Source organism: Pempheris klunzingeri, chromosome 15 (assembly GCF_042242105.1).
Source record: "Pempheris klunzingeri isolate RE-2024b chromosome 15, fPemKlu1.hap1, whole genome shotgun sequence".
NCBI lineage: Eukaryota > Metazoa > Chordata > Actinopteri > Acropomatiformes > Pempheridae > Pempheris > Pempheris klunzingeri.
Window position 1 is genome coordinate 11518776 of NC_092026.1, and position 25325 is coordinate 11544100.

A 25325-nucleotide genomic window follows, 5' to 3' on the forward strand; every position below is an offset into this window, starting at 1 on the left:
TATTGTGACCCTCAGTGCTCAAAAGGTAAACAGAGATTTTGATCATATGCTTTAATCAGTGCTCTTAACAAAAATACCAACACCACCAGAGGCTTTAACAGTTCTCCTGTGAGCAATGCAATTATAACTAAACCATGTAAATCCAATCAATTCGATTGAATCTGCTGGATAAATGAGCTTCGTTCAGAGAAATGAAATCTGGCTTTGGGGGATGAAGCAGTGCTGTTCTGAGTTTACAGTTTGTTGAGGTCTGTCCGTTAATATTCAAATGAACTAACAGAAACTGCTCCGCAATCACAGGCTGGGCATGTTCTCCTCTTAGTAACTGGATTATCTTAAAATGTATCTCCAAATGTAGCTGACCTCTCTTTTCATTTCAGCGGGACATTAACAAAAGATCAAATAAGCAGAATTTTTTTGGGTTGACATTATAATAATACACATTTACAACATACCATGAGGTGCGGCGAAGGTACAGTAAAGATTGTAGAGGAAGAGCTAAATCCACCTTTCCATGCTCCACTGGCAATCACAGCAATAATATCCATTTGAAGGGCTTTCCTCTTTCCTTCTTTCTCCTTTTCAGCTTTATATCTCACTAGATACTGACAGTTGTGATGTGTGAACAGAAGACTAGAAAAGGGACAGTAGGGGGTGTATATATCACACACTCACCCCCTCAAAGCACACACACAAACACACAAACAAATTCTGTACACACTTAACAACTTTCTCACACACATTCACAAACATGCGCAGACACAGACACGCTTTTTTTTTGTTAAATCCCTTCTTTATTTGTGTCAAATGTGTCCCCAGAACACCTAACCCCACCTCGGGGCCACAGCCCCCGAAGGGACATCGACATTAGAAGTGACCCCTTTTTCTACATGTAAAATATGCATTCTAGGCAATACATACAGACTACATTATCACCTGAGAGGCGTTATCCACATCGCTGAGTCAGTCATGCTCAAATCAAAGTAAATTTATGGCTGGTGAGGCTCATCTACAGTTTGTGAATGGAGACAAACAGGCTTCGCAGTAGGAAGTGGGTAAGGATCTCAGTAGGGGCCTTACTCCCCTCTGAGACGAGGCCTAGCAAGGATAAAAACGCTCAGTAAGGGGCTTGGGAACGCTGATCTGGTGTGTGCGTGCGTGTGTGTGTGTGTGTGACAGTGAGAGAATATGTGTGTGTTTGCATATGTGTATATGCACAAGAGAGAAGTGTTATGTGGTGTTTTTCGAGCCTTCATATAATGTTAAAGACCTTATTTTAGATGTATGGTTTGCGTATACGGTGTGGGGTTTCAATAATCATAACAATCATGATAATAGACCCGCATTATGAAATGGCCCATGGGCAACCAATAGACTGTTGTTTGAATTGTACAAAGGGGCTGGTTCTGGGCTAAGCAGTGCTGGAACTCGGATGGACAGGCATGGGATGCCTCCCTCTGCGTCTCATGTACTGGATTATAGGTCGGGCAAAATCCCAAAGGAGGTGTGACGCAGGAAACAAGCCGAACATTATTACAACGAACAGCATCGTTGCCATGAGAGGATCCATGCTGGCTTCATCCATTGGCAACAAGTGCCACTGGGCACTCTACCCCACGCCTCTCTCAGTAGGGGGCGCTACAGAGAGAAACAGGCAAGGGCAAAAGGATAAATGTGCACCAGTGTTGGCTGCCAATCACCTTTGTATGGCGATTGTCGGCAGGCTGAAAAGGTCGCTGAGGGGATTTACATAACATTTTGCACTCCGCCCTGGTTACATGCGGAAATGTTAGAATCCTCATTGAGTTATTACTTGATGAAGACTATTATGTATTTTGACAGCACAGTTTATGGAAACAAAAGCAACCAGGTGATCTAGTTGAATGACAATGAAGAGTATGAACTGCATAGAGCATTAAAGATGTTCATAAGTCAGGTCTCTGTCTATTTTTTGCATTTATCAGATGCTTCCAAGAATAATAATGATAATAAAAAACTTCATCCTTGATGCCACAAATGATCTTAAACTGTGACCAATTGTGTTACTGTACATGTTATATAATTCAAATAGCAGTTTTAATTGATGTGACCTTTTCACACCTCCAGTGATGACCGGTCCAGAATATGTAGGAGCCACTGGTGTCAATGGGAGACGTTCTGGGACATCCGTGACAGATGGTTAAGAAAAGCTCTTCAAGGACGTACTTCCTCAAAAAGGACATGGGGGCCTCTGGCATGGGAGAAGGAAGTATCAAGAATGGGAATCGCTTGCTTGCATGGTGAGGGTATACTGGCAAGGTGTGAGGGTGCACATAGAACGCTACGTCCATGCCAGGGAACGGGATTTCCGGGTAAGCGATGACTTGGTTAGACGTGAGGGCCCTTTAAATCACCATTTCACCACCTTGTATGAACTTAAAGGACATTTGGACCTGTTTAATATTTGATGCTTCATCAGCTATTCTGTCTTTGAAACTTGCTTCAAGCGTCCACATGGGCTATGACGAGCCATTGCAAGATGAAACAATAGTGAGGATAAAGGTATTTCTTTGAAAGACTTTTTTGTTTCCCTCAGTGGGTTGGTTTGAAGTTGATTCATGTTTGCTATGTACACAGGTTTTTAAGGGTTGTCCCACCCCTGTTCCCTGTTTTAAATCCAGCTATATCCCATCGGAGGAGGAATCAAAGATTAAAGTGTGAACCTGTTGCACCTTGGGGTAGATAATTGGTTGGAATGCACAGCATGTCGAAGCAGGGCCTTGAGGACAACCAGCACCAACCAAAACCTGTGGCATCAAAACCAGGTAGGTGTCCAGATTTGGCATTTGGGATTTTTTACTTGTCATGTTGATGCCAAATGATTTGTAACATTGTCACATCTTGTTTCTTTAACATGCAGGCATCCATGACATTGACAAGTTGATTGTAAGTGGCCCTGTGGGCCCTTTAGAGAGTGACAGGCCTAACATGCTCCCAAGGTGGTCTTGGTAGGGTGTTTTTTATTGCTACTGACAGCTGATCTCACTTAGTTATGTAAGCCCCTCGAAGATAATCCCTAAGTGATTGAATAATGAATTTGGAACCTTTTTGAACATTGCATACATGTGTTTGCACCACACCAAAAAACAGTGAGAATTTTGAGATGTGATCTTTCCTCCTTGATATTGTGGTATTTTGTTAACACCAACAATGTTAATAAAGATATTTAACATGAAAGCAGTGTCATCAACCTACTGTTTTGTTGGTCTTAGTTTTGATAGAGAGAACTTCTTTGTGCGTTCAGTGTGTGTGTTGCTCGATGGCGCACCTGTCTGCCTTGAGGCTGGAAAGGCTACAGCCTCTCATTTCTGGTTGGAACTCGTGTGGTAATGCATTAGAGGGCTTGTCATTGTACTTTATTGAAGGCCTCTGACAAGCTATTTGACACCCCTGACAGGGTCAGAGGTGTCAACCTGCTCAGACTGACAGGGAGATGGACACATAAAGGCACAGGCGAATTAGGTTGCTACTCGAGTCAATTGCAGGTTGTAGCCCTGGGGCTACTCTGCCAATAAAGCCCGGATGTAGTGACGCTTGATGCATATACAGAAAGCAGGAGAAATGTAGATCACTATTAGATATTCTAACCATACGTAGCTTATCTTTGCATTCTGTATTTTTCCTCTTCAAGATATTTTCCTTATTTGCATTTGGTTTCTATTGAAGACAGACAATAACTTCTGTAGAGCTATTACATGTCTTTGGGAGATCCATATCGGAAAAATCTGCACGGTGAATGGATAATGCCAGTTGAATGTGATGCTTTACACACCTCTCAAATGCATTTTGTACATGTCCAGATCAATTATGGAAACATATATGCAGGCAGCAAACTGGAAATGGTTCTAAATCTTCACAAAGGGATAATTATGCTCATTATGTCACACTATATTGAGTATTGTGTGTACACTTGCATGTAAATATGTGAAGAGCTATGGGCTTGTAAGGGCCAGAAAACAGCAAACAATTTAGCTGAAATTGCACAGATGGAAATAATGGCACAATGAATTCTAAAGTCTCAAATCCTTGTTAAGACCCTCCATCTTTCAAACTAAACTAGATCACACCAAGAATCTCCTATCCCTTTATCCTGTTTAGATCCTCTAATCCCTCAGCCATTTTCCATTCTTTCTCTTTCTCTCATTTCAAATGGCAACTGTTTGGTTGTCCGGCATTGGAACGTTGAGAATTTGTCCTCTTGGTGAAAGGAAAGTAACTATATTGAAGAAAGGAAGAACAGCTTGACAGAGCCAAGAATGCTACGGATCTCTTTAAGTCCCATAATGAGATGTTTTCTCCGCTCTGAGCTTGTATTGACATGGAGACTAATGATTTCCACAAAGTAATAGATTGAGAGAGTAATGCGCAGGGGTGGGAAAGACAACACAAAGTGATTTAAGTCGTAGAGTAGCCAAGATGCTCAGTGCCTCTCTTTGTATGGGATGTGAAGAGTCTTAATGATATTACTTCTCTGAAGCAGACACACGCGGAAGCATTATTGCAGAGTTTGCATGCATCTTCGTTGCGAATGTGGAACTTGTTAACTATAAATATAGCAGAAAGCACGTCCGTCTTGATCACTATAAAATACAAAAACAGTTATGTGCACTCAAGAATTGCTAAGAGATTTCAAAAAGAGGACAGGACATGTATAAAACTTTCCTGGGGTCCGAGACCTTCCAATTAGGGACTAATGTTATCTATATTAACCCTTCGCCCCTTCCCTGACTTAGCTTTATTGAGGGAAGGGCAAGGGGGTTGGGGTTGCCTCAATAAAAACAGCACTAAAAAGCAATTACAGTGCTGTGAAGAATGGGACTTGTCAGTAATTTGCTGTCTAAAACCGAGGAGATTGCAGGTCTGGGGCCGATTGGAATTCTGAGCCTGCAGTGCAGTGTGGGAAAAGCAGTGGGAAGGCAAGCACCACCCTTTGTGAGGTAATTACTGGAACTACCAGAGGCCAGCGCCAGTCCCTGCTAATGATAACCCCACTTCTCTCCCCTGCTAGCCACCTTGTAATTGATATAGCCAATCTCAGTCACTCAGGACATGTGCACAATAATGAAGACGAATTTTGGGATGCATCTTTTTTCTGCCTTCATTTTGGCTGTCCACCCACAAGCTGATGTTTTCGATAACAGAGAATGCAACCTTAAAAAAACGGTTGGTATATTTGAGAATACATAGATTTAGTAATAGAGTTGTTTCCTAGTTGAGCTACTGTATGGAAACCAAACAGGAAATTGGAATAGAATAGAAAAATGGAGGGTGTTTGTAGGTATTTATTGTTTTTTTTGTGTTGATCAATTTGCACACAGGTTGTGTTACTTGCAGTGTTAGTTGTAACAAAAGAGCTCTTTCACAAGTTTTATTTTTGCCACCACTGCAACTGACTGGCTGACTGAATTTACATTTTCATTTTTCATTTTGGGGCAAGGCCCTACATGGTCTCACCTCATCACAGATTTCTAAACTCCTGCATCCATATTCCACCTCTAGGCCACTCAGATCAGCCGACAAAGGTCTGTTATTCATACCCTGCTCCTTTTGCCATCAGGACCCCTTCCTTCTGCAGCTGCCTGCCCCCTCTGTTAGATCAGCTGAATTTGTTAACCATTTCAAAAAACTTCTCAAAACCCATTTTTACTGACTTCCCCTCCCTTTTGTACACTGATGTACATCTATGTTTGTTTTTCTGTGTCTCTGTAGCCATGATGCAGGGTGATATAAATAAAATCTTACTTACTTACTTGACTAATTTGACAACCACACTGAAATCACCAGACCTATATTTTGCTGTGCTGACCCATTATATAAGGACCTCTTTCCATTGCTCCTGAAGGGAAATTTGTAAGGGGTACATAAGATGACAGAAGAGCAAACATGTTAACAATCATACATCAGCATTTTTTAGAAATTTCAGTTTATACTACAACACAAAATCTTGCATTTTGATTTTTATCTACTCTACATTTGAAATGAGATGGATGTTCAGTGATAATTTTGAGCCTAGGCCTTATTTCCCATGTATTTGCAAAAAAAAATTCCAGTGAGTGCTTCATTGTGGTTTTGCTGCACTTCAAACTGGCTTAAGATGTAAAGTCTCACTAAGGGCACAAAGAAGTTGCAAACAGGCCCTGTCTGTAGGCAACTGAAACTTACTTGCTCATCCTACCTGCTGAACCGCTTTGAGCTACAGCAAGGTGAAAAGGTGACTAATGAGTGATCATGTCAGCCTCCTCCTCCCCACTACAACCCCAGCCCACATTGATCTGGATGATGACCCCTTGTCAACCCCCAGGCTCGCCCCCCCCCCCCCCCCCCCCCCCCCCCCCCACCCTCCACCATCACCATCAGACCACATCTTACAGCAACATACCTGAACACAGTGGGCTCCCCTGAAAAACTCTTCCTTAACCTGAAGACTCAGAAGAGTCAGTCAAACGCACACACATGCACATGCAAACACACACCTGTGGACTGTGTAGTGCATTAGTATGTCTCCCATATCACCCCCTCCATCCCTTCCCTCCTTGTTATCTCCCCAGTCTGACTAATGTTCTCTTGTAAGTACAGAGGTGGCAAAATTCCTTTGTTGCCTTCAACAATACAAACAGGCACTTCAAAAGGGGATAAGGCTGCTTTACAGGTGTCACATCTCTTCTGATGATGGCTGTCCTCTTTAGAAATCTAGCAGATAACCCATCATCCTCATTCAAGGCAGGTGACATACTTCGCACGTTCCCCTCCCTGGCTGTAAAAGAGAAAACATAATGCCATGATTGCTACAGATGTTACAGATGTTTCAACACAGCCATTACAGAAAGGTTTATTTTGTATGAGTGCATAGAGCTATCTGTGGAAGATTATTTTGTCTGCCTATCGAGTCCATTTTTTCCAGTTTATCCAAAACTGGCAAAAAGGTGATTAGTATTGTGTGATAAACAACACGTTGGTGAATCTTAAGTTAGAATTTAGTGGCTGAAGTGTTGGATGAAGGTGTGAGTGCTGGCAGGGTCTATTTATCTAGAAAATAGAAGTGAGAAATATTATCACTTACAGGCCATATAAAAACAGGGCTGATAAGGCAAAATAATATCATTTTAGCATTGTAAGGGTGCAAATACAGTAATCGCATACGTCAGTTTCTCAAATTAGACTGGCAGTATACCAGGGCTTTTAATAATCTTCTGATTTCGATGTGTTAAATGTGTTAAAGACATGTACTGAATCCAAGCGAGTGATCTCATTTCAGACAGAGGAACACATAGACATCAAAAGACAGACTTCAAAGTCAGTTACATAATGAAATGCCCACACACTGCATGCCTCTGGTCCAGTTTTGGCCCATCACCTTTGCTGTGTATGACCTATAAACAAGAAAAGCTTTGAGAATCACACTCTTTAAAGCCTGTGCTCACACACATTTCATGTTGCAGTGTTGACCATTAGAGCAGCTGAGTCTGATAAATCATAGTTTTACATTAAAATTTAAAAGGATCAAACTTTTACACACAGATGAAGTGTCAAATTGAACATACAAGGTGTCAATAATCATCCCAGCTGGCATGTTTGTTATCAACAATTATAATGTTTGATTGAACATCAAAAGGCCTCAGGAAGAGCAAAACAGAAGCTGGCTGTAACCAAAGTGTGACTTCTGTGGGAGTATTTGCATCATGTCATTTGAGTGTGGGCCTTTGCACCACTCCACTGTATATATGTCGCTCCAGTCTGCCCCACAACAACACAGCTTTATTGAAATGCATGTAGTGGTCTCTTGTGAATGTCAGGGTGAAACTCAGGACATAAAATAAAAAGAGGACGCTGATTGCAATTAGGCCTATTGTCTCCCATTTATATGGTTATTGGGTGGTACCTCTTGCAGTCTGGTCGTGTCGAAGTTCTCACAGTCAGGATGCCATCTCTCTCACTGGAGCTGCCGTAGCCTCCTCTGGCAACTATCTGCTAACAATGTTCATCTCACTTGGGTGACAAAGCTGCAAGGTGGGTCTGGCTGAAGGGAAGGGCCCATTTCCTTCAGCCAAAAGACAGCGTTGCTGCAGGGCCGGAGTTTCTGTCCATCCTGTGATCTGTTTCATGTGTTGTACTTGTTTTCTCCCATTCAGATGGTGTGAAAAGTGTCAAAGGTCGAGGTGTGGAATGAGCTGCAGACAGCCTCCCAGTCACTAAACCAAACCTGAACCTGGCTGGCTCCCAGGAGTTCATACACAACAGAGTCTTCAACAAGTCTTCATTCATTTCCCATCATGAGGCAGGCTTTAAATGCCATAGCATTTTTATGTATGTCTGGGAAAATAAGTACGCCCAAGTAATGAGTTTCAGTCGTAGGACAAACTGTGAAAGACGGCTTAAAATATAGTTTGATGTGGGGGTGGGCAGACTAATGAATCCACATGAATGAGAACGGAAGGGTATCACTTTTTGTGGTGCTTCCACTCTGGAGGGGGTGTGTATCAATCTTTCTGTGAGATAATGGGGTTAGATAGCAGTGAGACCTGGCCTCTGGTGGTGACATTGTTGAAGGGCTGAAAGACTATCAGGGGTCCAGTGGCTGAGCCGGAGCACTGGTGGGCTCTATTCACATCCAACCCCTAATCTATCTTGAGATCAGGTCTTTCTCTTCAACAAAGCTCCATCTATTTCTAAACTCTTATCACTGAGATTTTTTTTCTGTTATTGTTTCTCCAAAAAGCACAGCTGGCTCCTGCAGTCTCTCAAAGGAATCAAATTATTAGTCCAGCTTTATTTTCTTCTTCTTTCATTCAATGACATAACCCATGTTTGGGCATTATGGACTAAATCTATTAGTCTTCATGAATGTAGCTCATATTTTAAGAGTGTGACTAGATTCTGATTAGATTTTTCATTTTGTGCTAAAGAAATCGGTGGAAGTCACCAATCTATGTTAGGCTGTAATAGTGTGTGAGGTATCTATGTGTCTGTATTATCCATTCAACCTACAAGCTCACCTACATGATTGTCAATGAAAAAGGTTCTTAGTTTGTTGACCTTTCTGTAAAGTGATTGAGATATTTTCTGTGACTGAGTTGCCATCAGCTGAACCTTGATTCAGCACTACATGTCCCTTAAGTCAACATCATCTAAATCGGTAAAATGTAGCACATGAAGGGATTTCTTACTTTCTTACTGGATGCCAGCTGATGCCAGATGATATGAAATTGTGTTGTCTGAATTCAAGATACAACACAAGCAATTCTCTGATGCATACAGATTTAAGGGACATTGATTGTGAACATCAAAAACAACAACTTCACTTTAGCTCATCTACTATTATCACTTATTGCTACAGGTATCGTACCACGTAGGGCTCTCCTGGATCTTTGGGATCACCACAACCGGGTACCATTAGTTTACACTCTTCCAAAGCTGATTTTGACCAATGCAAATCTATCATTCATAATTCCATTTCAGCACATAATCCTCATGTGCACAAAAATAGCAAACATTGCATCATTATACATATTTGTGTCCTCTTTAGGAAAGCATAGATTAGAGTGGCTTTCCAGTCAGAAATGTTTTTAAAGAATCCCAACTGTCTTGTATGTGTCTTTTTCTTTAATCAATTAAAACAAATTTCAATCAAATTGACCAATCAATCAATCAATCAATCAATCAATCAATCAATCAATCATCAAAGTCTATATTGATGAGGCCTGTGTTGTTTTAAAAGAGCTTGTTTTCAAGATTCAAGATTCAAGATGTTTATTGTCATATGCACAGAAAACAACAGTTACACTGTACAATGAAATTCTTACTCTGCAGGTACCCCTATCATCTATCTAGTAGACTATGACAAACTATGACACTATAACAATACAAACTAAGCTAGTTATAACACTCTAAAATAAGGGTCTAAATAAATAAATTCAATAAAGTCAGCAGTTCATTGTCTGAGGCAGGGTAAGATGTACAGTTCAGACGTACTGGCCATTGATTCATCTTTGGCGATATTATATATTTCTTTGCACTCAGGATTCACCGCAACCAAAAAAACAATTTATTAAATGAAAAATTCAGTCATACACAACAGAACAACAGTTTGGTTGTTTATTTTGCTTTATTTTGGTGTTACAGAGTTAACTTTAGATATCTACTACAGACAGTAGGACAAATGATACCTGTGTGCAGTCGGTGAAAAAAAACACATGAGGTAAAAAGGCTACAGTGTTATGAGTCCAACACTGTTTCAAAAACAAAAGTATTTCTGCAAATATATACTTTTACTTACTAATATGTACATAGCATGAAATAAATAATTATAAAAAAACATCCAATTTTAGGAATCCATAAAAATGCGAAAACTAGTTTGTACAAAACTTTGGATTTAAAGACTTAACAAAAAATTAGAACATAAGCAAATTGTCCACACAAGCAATGAATCACATATAAAGTGTAGAGTCATAAAAGCACAGTAACAGACTTTGTAGTGATAATGGTTGGTGTGTAGTTTATTAAAGATTACTTAAAATGTGAAACTTGTTATGGCTGCTTATTGTTGTTTTCAGTCAGGATGACAAGTAATATGGGGAAGTACCATGGGTGGGCAGTTTTGATTAAAATCTGAGAACTATACATGCCTGAGACGTAGCATTACATTGGCTGTAAACAACAATTCATGAGTGGCATCTCACCATGGTCGAGGCGATCGGTGATGGCACGCACAATTTTTCATAAACATTATGTTATTTGTCTAGACGTCTTGTCTCAGCTCTCAGTAGTGTTTCACTTTCCAAATAAATAAATACTGTATTGTATTTCTTCTCAAATTTAGGGAGAGCAACATGAATCATTTTCGCTCCAATGTTTAGCATGACTACAATACCAAAGGCAACTAAAATAACATAAACTCTATTTTGATCTATTTGGTTAAAATGGGAATTACTGTATGCAAGAATTAGTTGAAACTTCACATTTTTCCAAACTATATATATATATAATAGATTTCTTTCACAGAAAGAGTCAATACATGCCAGAATACACGTACAACACAAATAGACCTAACGACCTAAACATACACGGACACACACATACACACAAACACACACGCACACGAACACACACACACACACACACATACACACAAATATTATCTTTACTTAGCAGCATTAAGATAAGGGAAGCATTGATAGTTTCAGTGATGCTGCTTGCTGTTTAGTTTGGGGAACAAGAAGCCACAGCTGAGAATCATCACATGCACAGGTTTTGGTCATTATTTTACCACGACTGCATATTACACTGCATTACACAGAGGTTATATGATACAGCTTAGTTTGCAGTTTGTTTGCCATTTGTGTTTTATTTTACCAGGGTGTACAGAGGTTACCTCTGTTTCATCATATATCAAAATAAAAGAATATAAAATGTCTGTAAATGAAAAAAATATATAGTGGGGGTATCCCGTTTATAAATAACAGCTTTGCCCACATCCAGTCACATGAGACATTGCTAATACTGATAAAAAAGAGGAGAACATGCTTCATATTTCTCAATGGGACACAAGTGCTGACCTTTCAGATTTGTTTACAGCTCTCTGGACCGCCGCAGACTTACAGGGGTTTTTCTTTTCTTGTCTTTGGTCATAACTTTTGATGTTGTTTCAAAGCATTGTTACTCTTAACAAAAAGCCTCCAGTTTTTTCAGGTGTTTCAGGAAATGTGCAGACCGTGTACTTTCTTGTTCTGTTGATGTTCAATTAATGTGGCTCATGTCTACTCTCAAGATAAAATTAGTTATTTAAAGCAGATATTAACTTGTTAGCTTAAGAAGTTGAGAATATGTAAACACATTGCAGCATAATAACTACATTCACTCAGGTGCAAGTGCATTCTTACCCAAACATCAGTAACACATTAACACTACAGATAAAAAAAAACTCATTCATACAATGATAATGTTAGTTTTCAGATATACACACACACTTATAATGTTGAGGAGGAGAATGCATGCTGTTGAGTGTCTGATCATGTAAAGTGTTCATAATTTTTTGTGGCAATAACAAATGATGACTAAACACTGAAGAAACTGTGACATTGTTTTCCCCACAGACATGAAAGCATTGGCAGTGCTGTACTATTCTCAACAAAAGTAACTACTTGTAACACAGAAAAAAAATCACCAATATGGTGTTTGTCAATTAGCCAACAGTTCTCCTTTCCTACGTCAGTACATGAAAACTCTTTCGTCATCGCTACAGATATCAACAGTGTTGTCATCGTCGCCATCATCAGGGTTCATGTAGATGATGTCATCATCTAATCAACCGTTTCAGTTGACTGAGGCAGAGACTGGCTCTTTTTAGGCATCACAGCACAAAACACAAAGCCGTTATGTCTGACACTGGAGTCCATGGACAGGTCAAACAGCTTCACAGTCTCTCATGTTTTGTAGATAAGTTACTGCATTTGTTCTTCTGCCTGCTGAAGTCTTTAAATTTTGGTGAGAAAAGAATCAGACATCCTTATTTGCAGGTATGCACATCATAGACTCTCACACACTCCTGACAGCTGACATAGCAGCACCAGTGGAAAATACAGTGACACTTCTCCTTTCTCTTCTCAGTCCTGGTGTTGTGACCTCTGCCACAGCAGAGGAGGTCACACCCGTCTATGCCATGGGATGTCAGGTTGCAGATGCGATCACGGGTGCCAAAGGAGCCGGTCTCGGGATTGGGGTCACAGAAGTTGGGTGAGATTTCATAGTAAACCAGGTCGTGGTCTGTTGGGGGTTTGAAGTAGTTGTACTTGGGTCTCAGGGTCTCTACCCATCCGCGGGACTCCTTGTGTTTCTCCACCACCATCTCTGATGCACTGTCATACTTATCCTTCATGTAGTCACCAATAACGCGGAAGTCAGGCTGAGACCACCAGCACGTCTTGACTTCACAGCTGCCTGAAAGCCCATGGCACTTACATTTCAGGAACATGTTGTCGTTGAGCGACTAAGGATAAAAAAATGTGTGTTAATTGAACATCTGACAGTAGAAAAAAATGCTACAACACAATCAGCAAAAAGAGCTTTTAGAAACCTTACCATTCTTCCTGCCTCATTGTTGTGCCGGTTCATGGCTGAGCGGGCATCAGGGCGATTCTCCCTCGCGTCAGCAAACTCCCGGGACACCATGCTCCCAAACTCCACATCCTCGCTGCAGCCACCCCACTTCCATCCCTCACCAGGGGGGCCCTTGTGGCGTGTGTCACATCCGCAGATGGTAGCTGAACCCTCAGCGCAGGCACGGGTCACTGCAAATGCCACTCCCGCCGAGGCAATAGCATGAACAAATGCTGACTCTCGAGTGGCTGTAAAGGGAAATTCAGATGTATGTAAGACATAGAGCTCTGGAAAAATACTCTGAAGCAACATCCTGCAGAGACACATCTCTGCAGAAGCAAATGATCATGAATTGTCACATAAGTAATGAGTTTCTGATGCTAATAATTATTTTCAGGATTAAAGTTACGGAGAAGTTGTAGCTAGAATTGTGAGATAATGTAGATCACCACTGGTTTATATGGATATCTGCTTGTGTTTGGTCTTGTATGATTGTATAAGCAAATATTTCTCAACCCAAAAGCCAACAAAACATTATGACTACACAAACTATACTTAATGACTACACAAACTATACATACTGTAGAATCCATTACATTGTTCCCTACATGTGTGTAGGTCATTCCTAACAAGGTGTACCAGTGTTAATTTAGCACAGACATCAATCGTCCTGGCTCTGAATAAAGCCAGCAAGGCCTCTGTGCCTCTGTCTGACATAGCTAAGTGATGACTCAGAGGGATCAGGATCTTCCAGAGAGATGAGAGGAAGAGACAAGTCTGACAGGCCTATAATTAAGAGACTCAATTAAGCTTTTGAAAGGTTAGGAAACTGCCTCACACTATGGGGACAAATCATAGACACAATATGGATAAGGGACTGTGTCCAGATATGAACAACACTTAAATGTTATACAAGGGGAGATATTTATTTATTTTTTCAAAATTCCCTTCTTTAAGTTAACTTTAACTTTTATTATGGCAGGGGAGTTACTTTGGATGTATACCCTTCTACAGTCTTATGCAATCACAAGGAAAGACACAATAAGAACAAGATAAAGAACGTAGAAACACCTGGTGTAAATATGAAATAAACACACAAAGAGTAAAGAAATGGACAGAAAAGGTTAAAGATCAATAGTGAAATTCAGGATTGTCTGTGCATGTGTGTGTTTGTGTGTGTTAGAGGGATAGATAAAGAGGCAGTTCATGCTTCTGTCTAAAGAACAAGACGACAGAAGGAAAGAAAGAAAAGACAGAAGGGAGGAGTATAAAACTAAAGGGAGTAGGAGCTCCTCCCTTATAGCAGGTTCCAACCAGTTTGTGGACTAAAGGGCATTAGAAACAATGATGCAAGAGAAAAGGTCTACTGGCATCCTTCACCACCCACTTCATACTACCACTGTATATGCACAAGGTTACTAATGTTCACAATACATCTGCACTTCTGCTCTACTTCCTTGAGTCCCGCTGACTATATCCACCAAAGATCATTATCATATTATTTTCTTTGTAATCAAGGCAACTGAAGGCAATGAGATGTAAATCATAGTATGAGGATAGTGTCTAGGGGAATAAATAATCATCACCAAGCATCATCTAAAATTGACAGATTGTGAGCTTCATGCTCTTAACTTCGGAGTTATGATTGAGGTGAAGTCTATGTCCAAAGTGTTAGACCTATATCAATATAAAACGTAAAGATATTTATAACATTAATTACATTTGGGTTGCTATTGGATTCTTTTCTGCTAAACAAGAATGTATTGTCAACATAGAAATTATATTTAATTTGATGTGTCAGTGTTGATCATTATCTATGAAAAGTGTGAAGAAATAAATGTGGACCCAAAGCGGATCCCTGGGGAACTGCTTTGGAAACGAGACATTCTGCGTGACTGGCAATGATGCTGCAGAGCATAAGGGGGTGAAGGAGTTAAAATGGAAAAGGAAAAGAGGATTATCTTGGTGTAGAATGAGCAAAGGAGAAAGATCAGGCAAATTAAATGTGTCCTGGACTGTCTGTGTGTGAGTGGATGGGCTAACGTAGAAAAAAAACATTAAGTAGGTCTCTGAGGTCACAGACGTCTTGTGACAGCCCCTCACTCTTTAATAAAGTGTGTTGGTTTCACACAGGGAATATAAACATGAACAAATTGTAGTTTAGTACATGATCACTATGATTGGCGTTGATTCATCAGATAATAGGCTAACTGCATTCATGCATATAAATGTCTGTGCCAAGCAATGGTGATGCTGTGCACTAACCAAAGCTATTCTTTTTATCTGCCAAAATCTCTACTCTACTCTAACCACTCAATAAAAAACAAAATACCGCCACTGTTGACTAATACCTGATGCTTTCTCATGTGGGGATTCTTGAATGCTTAATTTTGAATTCTTCAATCATTGGGTCTCTCTCTTAATTAAAGAGTTTGGTCTATGCCTGTTCTTTATTGACAGCATCTTGAGATAACACTTGTTATGAAATGGTGCTATATGAATACAATTTTGATTGATAAAAAGATTGATTGATTGATTGATTTTTTTTAATTTTTTTAATCAAACTACTGCTTCATTGCCATGCTTGGTGTTATTCGGGTGCTACATACACCTTTAATAGCATTTACTTCACCTGGAAACACCAGTGTCTACATGTTGCACAGCTTTCTCTGGTTTTACGACCAATTTATGGTATTTCAGGACACTTTTACTCCATTCCACTTCGACAATGCTCCTCCACCAAACTTTGCCAGACCCTGGCAGGCCAAGTGGTCCCTACAACCTGCTGGGGGGTTGAATCCCCTATTGTGCTGCCACTGTCACGCTGTGTTAGTCCCACAATGGCCCCAGATATTTTATATGAAATTTGCCCTAGCCAGTGATTAGTGGGGACCAAGTTAAGTCATAGCAACAGAGAACTATGCATTGGCTGGACCCTGCTTGTCGGCAGACGGGGAAATCCCTATTCAAATGGTTTAATAAAACAATCTAAAGGGCGTGTGAATGGGGAAAAGCACTTTTTCTCCTGCTTAATCTCATGGTTGCGAAGATATTGTGCTCTGAGCAGTGCCCAGCAGGGAGTGGGGCTAAGGTCCCCCCATCAACTCCATTTACCACACCCCTTCTCTCTTTCTTGCCCAGAGTTAATGATATACTGGTGCGCTAGCCTCCCTCCCCCAGCATGGAGAGACATACGTCTCATGAAAAGCCGAGACCTCTTAGCTCATCCTAAATAGTTACACTTTCTCATCCTCAGGTCATAGGTCGCAACCCACATCCCATGACCTTTTCCACCTTAATTTTGGTGGGACCTAATGATTTAGGTTAATTTATTTGGTGGATTTCCTGGTATATTAGATACGTTAGATAAGATAGAGGTACAACAGAATGAAACTTTTCAATCCAAATGCTTTACATATTACATAACTGGAGTTTCCTATGAGACTTTAATGGTTTCATGTAGAATAGTAATAGTGCATGTCTATACCTGTGTGGGTGGTAACACCTGTGAAATTGTGACTGTCCACTCTCTGCAGCAAAGTTGCCCTCACTAATTCTATCATATGACTCATAAACTGGAGCCTGATTATACTCATATAGTTAGGTAGGTGTTCTGTAAATACCAAGAATGCCGAAACAGCTCTGGGATCGGCTCTGTGGACTAAGAACACCTGCGCAGCTTTCTATTACCTTTCATCACAGGCAAATTCCAGCAGTGCATGTTTTGACACTTTAGTTAATGTAAATTAATGAGTGCTGACGCAGACATAGCCTAGAGGTAGGGCTCGTGATTTGGGGTGTGGAGTGAGAGAGAAACACTGAGAGAATATCAGGCCATGTGTTAAGGAAAGAGAACATGCACAAAGAAGAAGCACGAGTCCATTTTAAAGGCAGAAGTAACTTAACTCTTTTATGTTTTGGTACATGAGGTTGGGTATGAGTATGCGTGACAGTGTGCGTTTAGATGGATGAATGTTTGTGTGTGGTCATGCCAATGTATGATCACATTTGGCATGCTTATTCATATTTATTTGAAAGGAGGTTGTGTAAGTGATTAAAGCATTTTCCTGCAAGCAGGAACTGTAAAATATTTTCTATGCAGTCCTCACATTCTTTTAGCTCTCAGCTCAATCTGAAGATTTCTCCCTAATGGTGCTTGTCTTTCACTCTTGTAGTATTCTGCTTAATCCGCCTCTGTAAAACAAACTTCTAATGTCCTCTGTGAAGGTGAGGAGGACATGGGGAGTGATGGGCTAACTGATAGGAACTAAGCCTCTGAAGCCTATAAAGGCACCTACTCTTCCTTTCAGCTTCGGCCCCCAAAAAGGCAGGAGGAAACCGACACACCACAGTCTGAATCGCAGACAAACAGACACCAGTGAGGACAATGGCCCCGTTGCACAGACAAACACCAGCATCAATCAAATCCAATGAAATGGAAGCCCTCTCCTACTAAGCCCTATCAAAGGCCTGTGAGCCCCTGAGTCACTCTCCTTGGCCTCTGACAAAGGCACTTAATCCAGCCACTTTGACCTCTCACATTATTAAGGGCCTCAGTGACCTTAATCCAATCAAAATGATTCACTAAAGCCCAGTAGCTACCTCCTCTCTTCACTCCATACCCCTACAATTTAGGCCTGGGAGGGGTGGCAATGGGAGCGATGTGGTGGCATTTTATACCACAATAGGGCTCAGATTGAGAACCCCTATCGTTAGCCACCTACTTGAGCTCAAGCCTCTTCGATCAACTGGCTCAGGAGTTTATTAAAAGCAGTTGCCCTGACTAACCTCCAACCCCGAGTGTCTTTTGCAAACTAGGTGACAGGACGGCTACTACTCAACTTGTCATACAACTATCAATCTAATTTTAAGTTCAGAATCAAACTATTTCACATATGTAAAAAAAAAAAAAAACATCCTCTACACTCTACACTCAATTTGTGTATTGTACAGTGGGGATTTCTGCAGTCTGAGCCTTTAATTAGACCAGAATTGGCACACGCCTGAAACTCGTCATACATCATCAGGGAATCTATTTGGAAAATGAACTTTGGAAAACTCCATAACTTTGTTTAAAGTCTTGTGTAACGGCTCTTCAGAGGATTGTACAGCAGAACAATCACAGGGGATTCCCTCCTAAAGAAAACTCCAACAAGACAGAACTCACTTGTCTTAATTGTGTGCATTATTTCATGGATACAGGCTGTTCAGAGCTTGTTCAGCCTAAAGTCTATTTAAACAAGGATATAAAAGAGCACAGTGAAAGATGCACGCAGGGAGTGCAGCTTTTCTAATGCAAATATGAGATGCAGAGGATATAGAATTGTAATGGCAGAGTTAATCAGCACAAATATACAATAAGTCACTTTCATTTTTTTCAGTTTTAACCTTTTTGAAGGTGGTTTAAGGAGCTAAGAACTTCTAAGAATTTAGGAGAGGGCATTGAGAGCAGAAATATAGAAACATAATTTGGGGGCAGTAGAGGCAGACAGCATCACAAAAATAAAAGTAGTGTAGTGTGGGTGTAAGGTAGAATATTTCTGTAGAACATTTGTGTTGTTGTTATAATTGTCATAGCTTTGACTTCTGTGAATCACAATTATGATCCAAGTAAACAGGAATGGTGCCAAATTAATGCACCAGGAATCTTTCAGGGGAGCTGAAACTCGAATGTTGTTGACCTGTGCTTGAGGTACACTGACAGACTCTTTGCATGAAGAAATAGTAGCAAAGACTGGTCATGTGTGCAACTATGAGGATGTTAAGGAGACCACACTGCACATAGTATCAAAATCCACACGAATGTGCTTGCTGTGGGACATTACCTTTGTCTAACACTGGCCCAAAAATGGCCAGATTGTCTTTGACCGTGGTGCAGTTCCAGCGGCGGCCTCTGAACTGGTGCTGGCACTCCTGGATGCCAATCTTCACCCCCTCAGCTACGCTGGGCATGATTTCCACGTAGTTCCGGCAGAAACGCAGCTGCTTGGGAACCAGACCTGGGATGCTGCCACAGAGGATAGGTTGAGTGCCCAGTGATGAGTACTGGTGGCCCACTGCTAGTGACCTACAAGAAGAGGGGAAGTCAGCATTGTCAGTGCATGTCTTTATGTTATTAATTTAGCACCATTCAAGTGGGAGACTAATTTCCCTCTCCAGGTGCGGTGTAATTTTACGTCTGAGTATTGTTTGATTGTGTGTGTTTACTTGCTGTATCCGATGCTACCATTAACCATCAATCCTTTATCCCTTCAACTACCCTCTCTGCTGACACCTGGCCTTTGTGTGCACCGAAATTGCAGCCCTGCTACCACAGAAGCAGGCAATGTTTCTGTCTAAGATGAAAGTCCACAATGCATCTAGAGGTCTTCATAGACCTTAAGCTGACAACTTGGAAAACTACACCTTGTTATTAACTGTCCGCACACTTAACAGGCCTTCAGCTAATAAGAGTGCAAACCCCACATTGAAACTTCAGAGAGTGTATTAAGTGTAACACAAAACCCAACCCCCCCTTTTCCTTTGAGGAAGGTATTCTGGGATACAACAAGTGCAAACTTGGTTCACTGATTACATCTCTCTGTCTCGCTCCCTTTATTGCTTTCTCTCTGTCTTTCTGTCTTTATTTACTGTGTCCTCTCAATTAAGACTTTTAGTAACCAGTAATCATACAAGTGGGATATCTGTTGTGTTTTTTTCTTGGTATGTAAATTAGCCAGTTTAAGACACATTTTGCTGTACTGTGCTTATACATGACCCTTACACAGAGATATGGGTCAGATATATTTTAACATCACAGAAAGCCTTATTGGCTTATTCCATGCATATAAAGGTGGATAATGGCTTTAATGTGCGTGTTAAGCTCTTTATTAAAGGACATATATAATGGTTGCTTGAGCATTTATGTAATTTAGATAAACTAATACTATTTTTTCTATTACTGCATGACCTGCTGACCTGAGATGTTCAGTTTTTATTGAAGTGTCACCAAAATCAATATTTTGACTACTTGATTATTTAATAGCAGAGTTCCTATTATCTTTGGCAAATGCTCTGCAGAGTAGCTACAAAGTAGCTTGTTGGCAAGCCAGACAAGTCTTCATTTCACCTCAACTGTCTATTAAAGACCAAACATTGGCAGCAGCATTCTGCTGATACTCCCCTGAGTGATATGGGCTTGATAGCAGTTACTGTAACTTTTGCACAAAGGCAGAGCCTGAGCAGGTGTGCACACTTTTGCCGCTCAGTTAGCTCACTATCCGCTGACCTGTTCATGGTTGTTCAAGGACTAATTGCTGATCACAACAAGATTACCAAAAATCCTGACATTGGCCTCAGGCTACTTTCTTTAAAACCTCACAGCCCACGGAAGGATCTCCTGACCCCTGGCTGACAACTTCTGGTGACCTTGAATACCTCAATTATAAGTCTGAAGTCATTTTCAATATTACTCGTTAATGTTTTTCGTCAGTTGTGGAGGTGTGTGTGAGCCATCGACTGAGCTGGTGAGTGAACCTCTGTTATATCCCCCAAGCAAATGTCAGAGTTATGTGTCACGAGGGTTATAACACAATATCTCGCCTAATTTCTATAGACGAGACCGTTCTAGTTAATCATAAATGAGACATCCAGTAAGCGAGCAATGGCAAGTTGACATTTGTGTGCAATTTGTCTGCAACATCCATCGGTAAACAAGGGCACTCCTATTACAAACTGACACCTCTTTGGCCCTTGTCAGTCCATATACCCTGAAGCACATCATTCCCAGCAGAAACCTGAGTCCACATCCCAAACTAGTGCAGACTTTTGGTTTGCCACTAACACGGACAACAAACAGAGCTGAAATGCTAAGAAAACCATGTACAGCAATTCATCATTCAAGCGCTGCAGGCCTGCATTTTTTATTTTAGTGGTTGTTCCCTGTTAGTCTGGTCTTGAAACTCTTCTGCTTCCTTTTCCTCCACAGAAAAAAAAGTGGTGTGTCTGAGTTTTCCATGACATTTTCATCAACTCCATCATTAACAAAGACAGTTGCGTAAGTGAATGAGCACCAAATGCATCTCAACGGCAGGAAACAGCACAAAATAAAGCTCATATTAGCTCTTATGAAGGTAGGAATAAGAGCTGAGTTTCCTCTTGGTCAGATTCTGTGATGAGCCTTATTACACTTGCATGCATGCATTTCTGGTGGGCCATCTACCTGAAACCATTTCACACAAAACCATCATGAGTCAATGTGCTTAGGTTGCTCCACTCACTGTGTCTGTCTCAGCGGGGCTGAGTAATCCATGCCACCTCTTCCTGTGTTAGGAAATGGCCTGAGAGAGGAGGCAGGGCATGTTCCACCAGGGATGATTTATAATCTTTTAAAGACGCTATTGCATAAAGAGCAGTGTAGTTGGAAACCAGCTCTAAGAAAAATTTAAACAGAAATTTTGAGTGCTCTTGCCTTCAATTTTTCAAATTCCTACTTAATCCACGTATTTTAAATCCATGTATCCTCCTGACATCAAGAAACAGATATTCATTGTAAGAAAAGGATTCACCAACACTGCTTAAGTCGATGTTGTCAATTGAACACTTTAGTGAAAACTCTTATGAATAAAATACTTAAGCAAAACATATATCACATTAAATTTTTGTCTCAGTGCAGACTTTCCCCCTATCATCTAAGCGTATCCAGCACAGGTTTAATGCATATTTCAGCAAGCCCAAGCAGGGTACCTTAGAATTACCACTTTACTCGTGGGCCCTGAGGCCTTGGAGCCGACTTTGACATCAAGAGAATATGTTTGGGAAAAGGAATGTGCGGCAAGCTTTCACCTCCAGGTATTTATCTTCTAAGGTGGGGTGGACTAGGGAAGGGGGTGGTGGGGTGGCGGGTGTAGCCAGGCTATGTCATGGCAGGTCGAGAAGAGACAGACATGAACCTGTCTTAAAGCATATCCCTACTCCCAGAGACTGCTGTGGCACAGAGGCTGAGTGTGATGCAGCTCTGATGGCCACTTGAAGCCAACTTCAGCAGAGTCTGTCAGCGAAACATCACAGGTTGCTTTTCACAGAAGCGATGGCTCTCAGATAGCTGACATGCTGTTTGAGACAATGCAGGCATATTGAGTGTAATCCAAAAGGAACCTCGCTATTTGACTTGGGATGAGTTGCCATGACACAAAAAAATACATCAGTGGTCTTGCAAAGAAAAGCATTACGTCAAGAATGTTTAACTCAAAGTGTCTTCATGTGCTACTTCTGCAGTCAAACACTGTTTGTTGATTGATGGGAGTTATCCAGCAAAGTTGCTCCTGTTACGTTTATCTTTTTGCTTCTTTAGTTATGCTCAAAGGCCTGACCCACCCGCCAAAATCAAACCATCATCACAGAAGTTAGTTCTCGACTTGCTGCTTTTGTTATGACAGAATGGAAACCTGCCTTTCATTGTGTCATTCATAACTGGCACCACAAAGAAGAACTAACAAAAACAAAAAAAAGCTCTTATGGAGGCCGTTCCTTGCCAACGTGCACATGGACTTTACTTGTAAAGCACCTTTCTAGTTTTTCTACTTTCCCTCCTCAAATTTCACTGTAACACTACATTCACATTCACTCATTCATACACTGATGGACAGTTGCCAATTTGCCATCAGGAGGAAGCTAATCATTCAAACACACACTCACAGGTTGAAGCTTCGGGCTCAGCGTCTTGCCCAAGAACACTTTGACATGTGGACTGGAGGAGCCAGGGATTAAACTGCTGATTCTGTGGTTGGTGCTCCACCTCTGAGTCACAGCTGCCACCAATGTGTGTCAAATGAGCAGGGTTACAACAAGGCATTGTACACACTGGCATCCAATAAAAAAAAGTTAAAAACATGCTCATATCTGATGATAAAACACATGTCATTGAAAGAAACATACTGAACATCAAGTGAGCTGGTAAACCATTCATTTTTGGTCAGTTTCTCTTTCCACCTCTCAGTCCAGAGGACCGCTGTTACATCAGGATTTCCCTCCAGCTGTGCGTGTAATTAGTTTCTCATCAGTATTACCACCAGGGGACCCATTAAGGGAAGTAGATCAGGGTAGAACCAAAACCTAAGCAACCTTAAATATTGAAAGATTTATTATAAACCATACACCATTTGTTTGTTCTGCACTAAAAAAAGGTATTTGTGATTTTTGTGTGTAGCTGCATGAACACTGAACAGCTTCAGAAGAAGAAAATAGTGCGAATAAGCATCACTCATAAGTTTTGTAAAATAGAAGGAATAATTGGGCTACTGCAGCATTAATTAACTATCTCATTAGTGCATGCTCTGCAACGACTCTGTGCTTCGTGTGTGACCACGGGGGGAAAGAAAATGCAAGACAGAAAGTGTTGTGAGTCTTTAATGCTGCAGAAGTGCAGCATTATTCCATGGTGGACTGAGTTATGCATACCCAGATATCGTTACAGCTGATACTGCTACTGCACCTCAAACCGTGGAGAATTTGGTATATTGACATCAAGCCCTCAGTTATGCTTAGTTAAAAATGAAAGAAGGGTCTGAAAAAAGTCAATGATCTTATTTCTAATGTTGTCCAGATTTTTTCTAATAGAGTTATTATCAATAATATCAGTTACAAAAAGAATATATATGTAGTATGTGCTACATTATCAGTTTGTCTCAAGCATGGAGGTTAAACCCAGGGCAAGATTTCAAACTTCATCTGTGCCACTTTGACACCCCCCTACACACACACACGCACACGCACACGAATGTGACGCTCACGCACACTCACGCACACACACACACACACTTTCAAGCACACAAACTTTGCACCTGCTGCAACCTGGATATGAAAGTTGCTCTCAGTCAAATTGCATCGTTCATGCTGCAAATATCGGGCTCAGAAACACAGAATTGAGACAGAAGCGTGTTTTTTCTTCACTTAATTTTGGTTTCCACGATGTTCTGTTCTGGAGTTTTGGAGTTTTTAAGTGAAAAACTTCATTTACTCACGTGTGTTTGTATCTCTCTGAATTACACTCCTCTGGCTATCTCAAGCCACCTTTTGCAACCTCAGACAGTTAACACTCATAGCAGACGTCTGAAAATTAAACTGGAGCAACTTTTCCCCCCCCCCATCAGTGCACCTAAATGTTCCGCTGCTGTCAGAGAGCGAAATCAGATCTATAGACTCTCAAACACACACACACACAAACACACACACACACATACACACACACAGAGGTGAATCACCACATCGCCTTCTTTACTTTTTTTAAAAAAAACATGCCGCCGTTTGTTCGGGATATAATGAAAATCAAACTTACCACCAGATGGGATAACTTGCCATGACATGCGTCAGCCCACAGAGCAGCAGGAAACATCCAAGGTATATCATCCTTAAAGTTTCGCAAAACTTCTCCAGCAGAAAAGCCTACATGCGCGCTCACACGCGCACTGAGAATTTAACTGGAAAAACAAAAAAAACGAACAAATCTGCTCTGATGGATTTTTATTTCTATCCTAAAAAAAAAAAAAGGAAAACCTGAGGGGGAATCTATCCTTCGCGACTACTCGTGGCAGAACTCGGGAGCCAAATATTAAAAGTTAAAAGCTGCTTGCTTTTTTAGGACCCAATCAGCAGGTATTGCCAAAGGGGGAATTCTGATGATATGTTCCCTCTGTTGCCTAGTCAGGCAGTTTGAACTCAGACAGCAGAAAGAGCTAATTTTAAGATGTGTTTTAGTGCTCATTGAGAATTGGTCGCATTAGCATGCAGTGTGTGTGATATATAATGTTGTTTAAAGGACAGAGGGAGGGTCTGAGGGGTTTTAAATAGACATCGGAACCCCTGTGGATTGCGTAGCTATAACAACCTGTCCGGATTTCACTCCCTGGCTTGAAGCTTCTAAAATGCAGAAATAAATATGTGTGAATTGCTTGAGACCATTATTAAGGTCTGTGGTCCTTTATTTGTGTCTGTTTGCCATGAAGGTAAAATTAGAGGTTGAGAAGTTTTTTTTTTTTCCTGCGGACTGATGGATCCACAATGAACTGAGTAGAACTAGAATAAACTGCTATTAGATTCTCACAAATAATTCCTTAATAGTTTGCATTCATTTATTTTTTTTCCCACATGTGAAACAGAAACTAAAATCTACGGCGTTCTGTCACCACACTGCCTGTTCTTTTAAACTATATTTGAGA

General features: G+C 40.8%; 1 protein-coding gene across 1 annotated transcript; it reads right to left on the reverse strand.

The window, feature by feature from the left end:
* Positions 1–12541: 12541 nt before the first annotated feature.
* On the reverse strand, positions 12542–24516 carry wnt3a (wingless-type MMTV integration site family, member 3A). The gene is made up of 4 exons (XM_070844548.1): positions 24446–24516; positions 18957–19198; positions 13114–13379; positions 12542–13021 (listed from the first exon to the last, which is right to left on the reverse strand). Exons 1-4 carry the CDS (start codon positions 24514–24516, stop codon positions 12542–12544), a joined length of 1059 nt encoding a protein of 352 aa, XP_070700649.1.
* Between the last annotated feature and the right edge of the window lie 809 nt (positions 24517–25325).

Bases quoted from the DNA above. Each gene is read 5' to 3' on its own strand.
- wnt3a (XM_070844548.1), bottom strand. From the start codon at position 24,516: ATGATATACCTTGGATGTTTCCTGCTGCTCTGTGGGCTGACGCATGTC. The intron at 19,199-24,445 runs GTAAGTTTGATT...CTCTTCTTGTAG, and splicing joins GCAAGTTATCCCATCTGGTG to GTCACTAGCAGTGGGCCACC. The intron at 13,022-13,113 runs GTAAGGTTTCTA...TTTTATCCTTAG, and splicing joins ACAATGAGGCAGGAAGAATG to TCGCTCAACGACAACATGTT.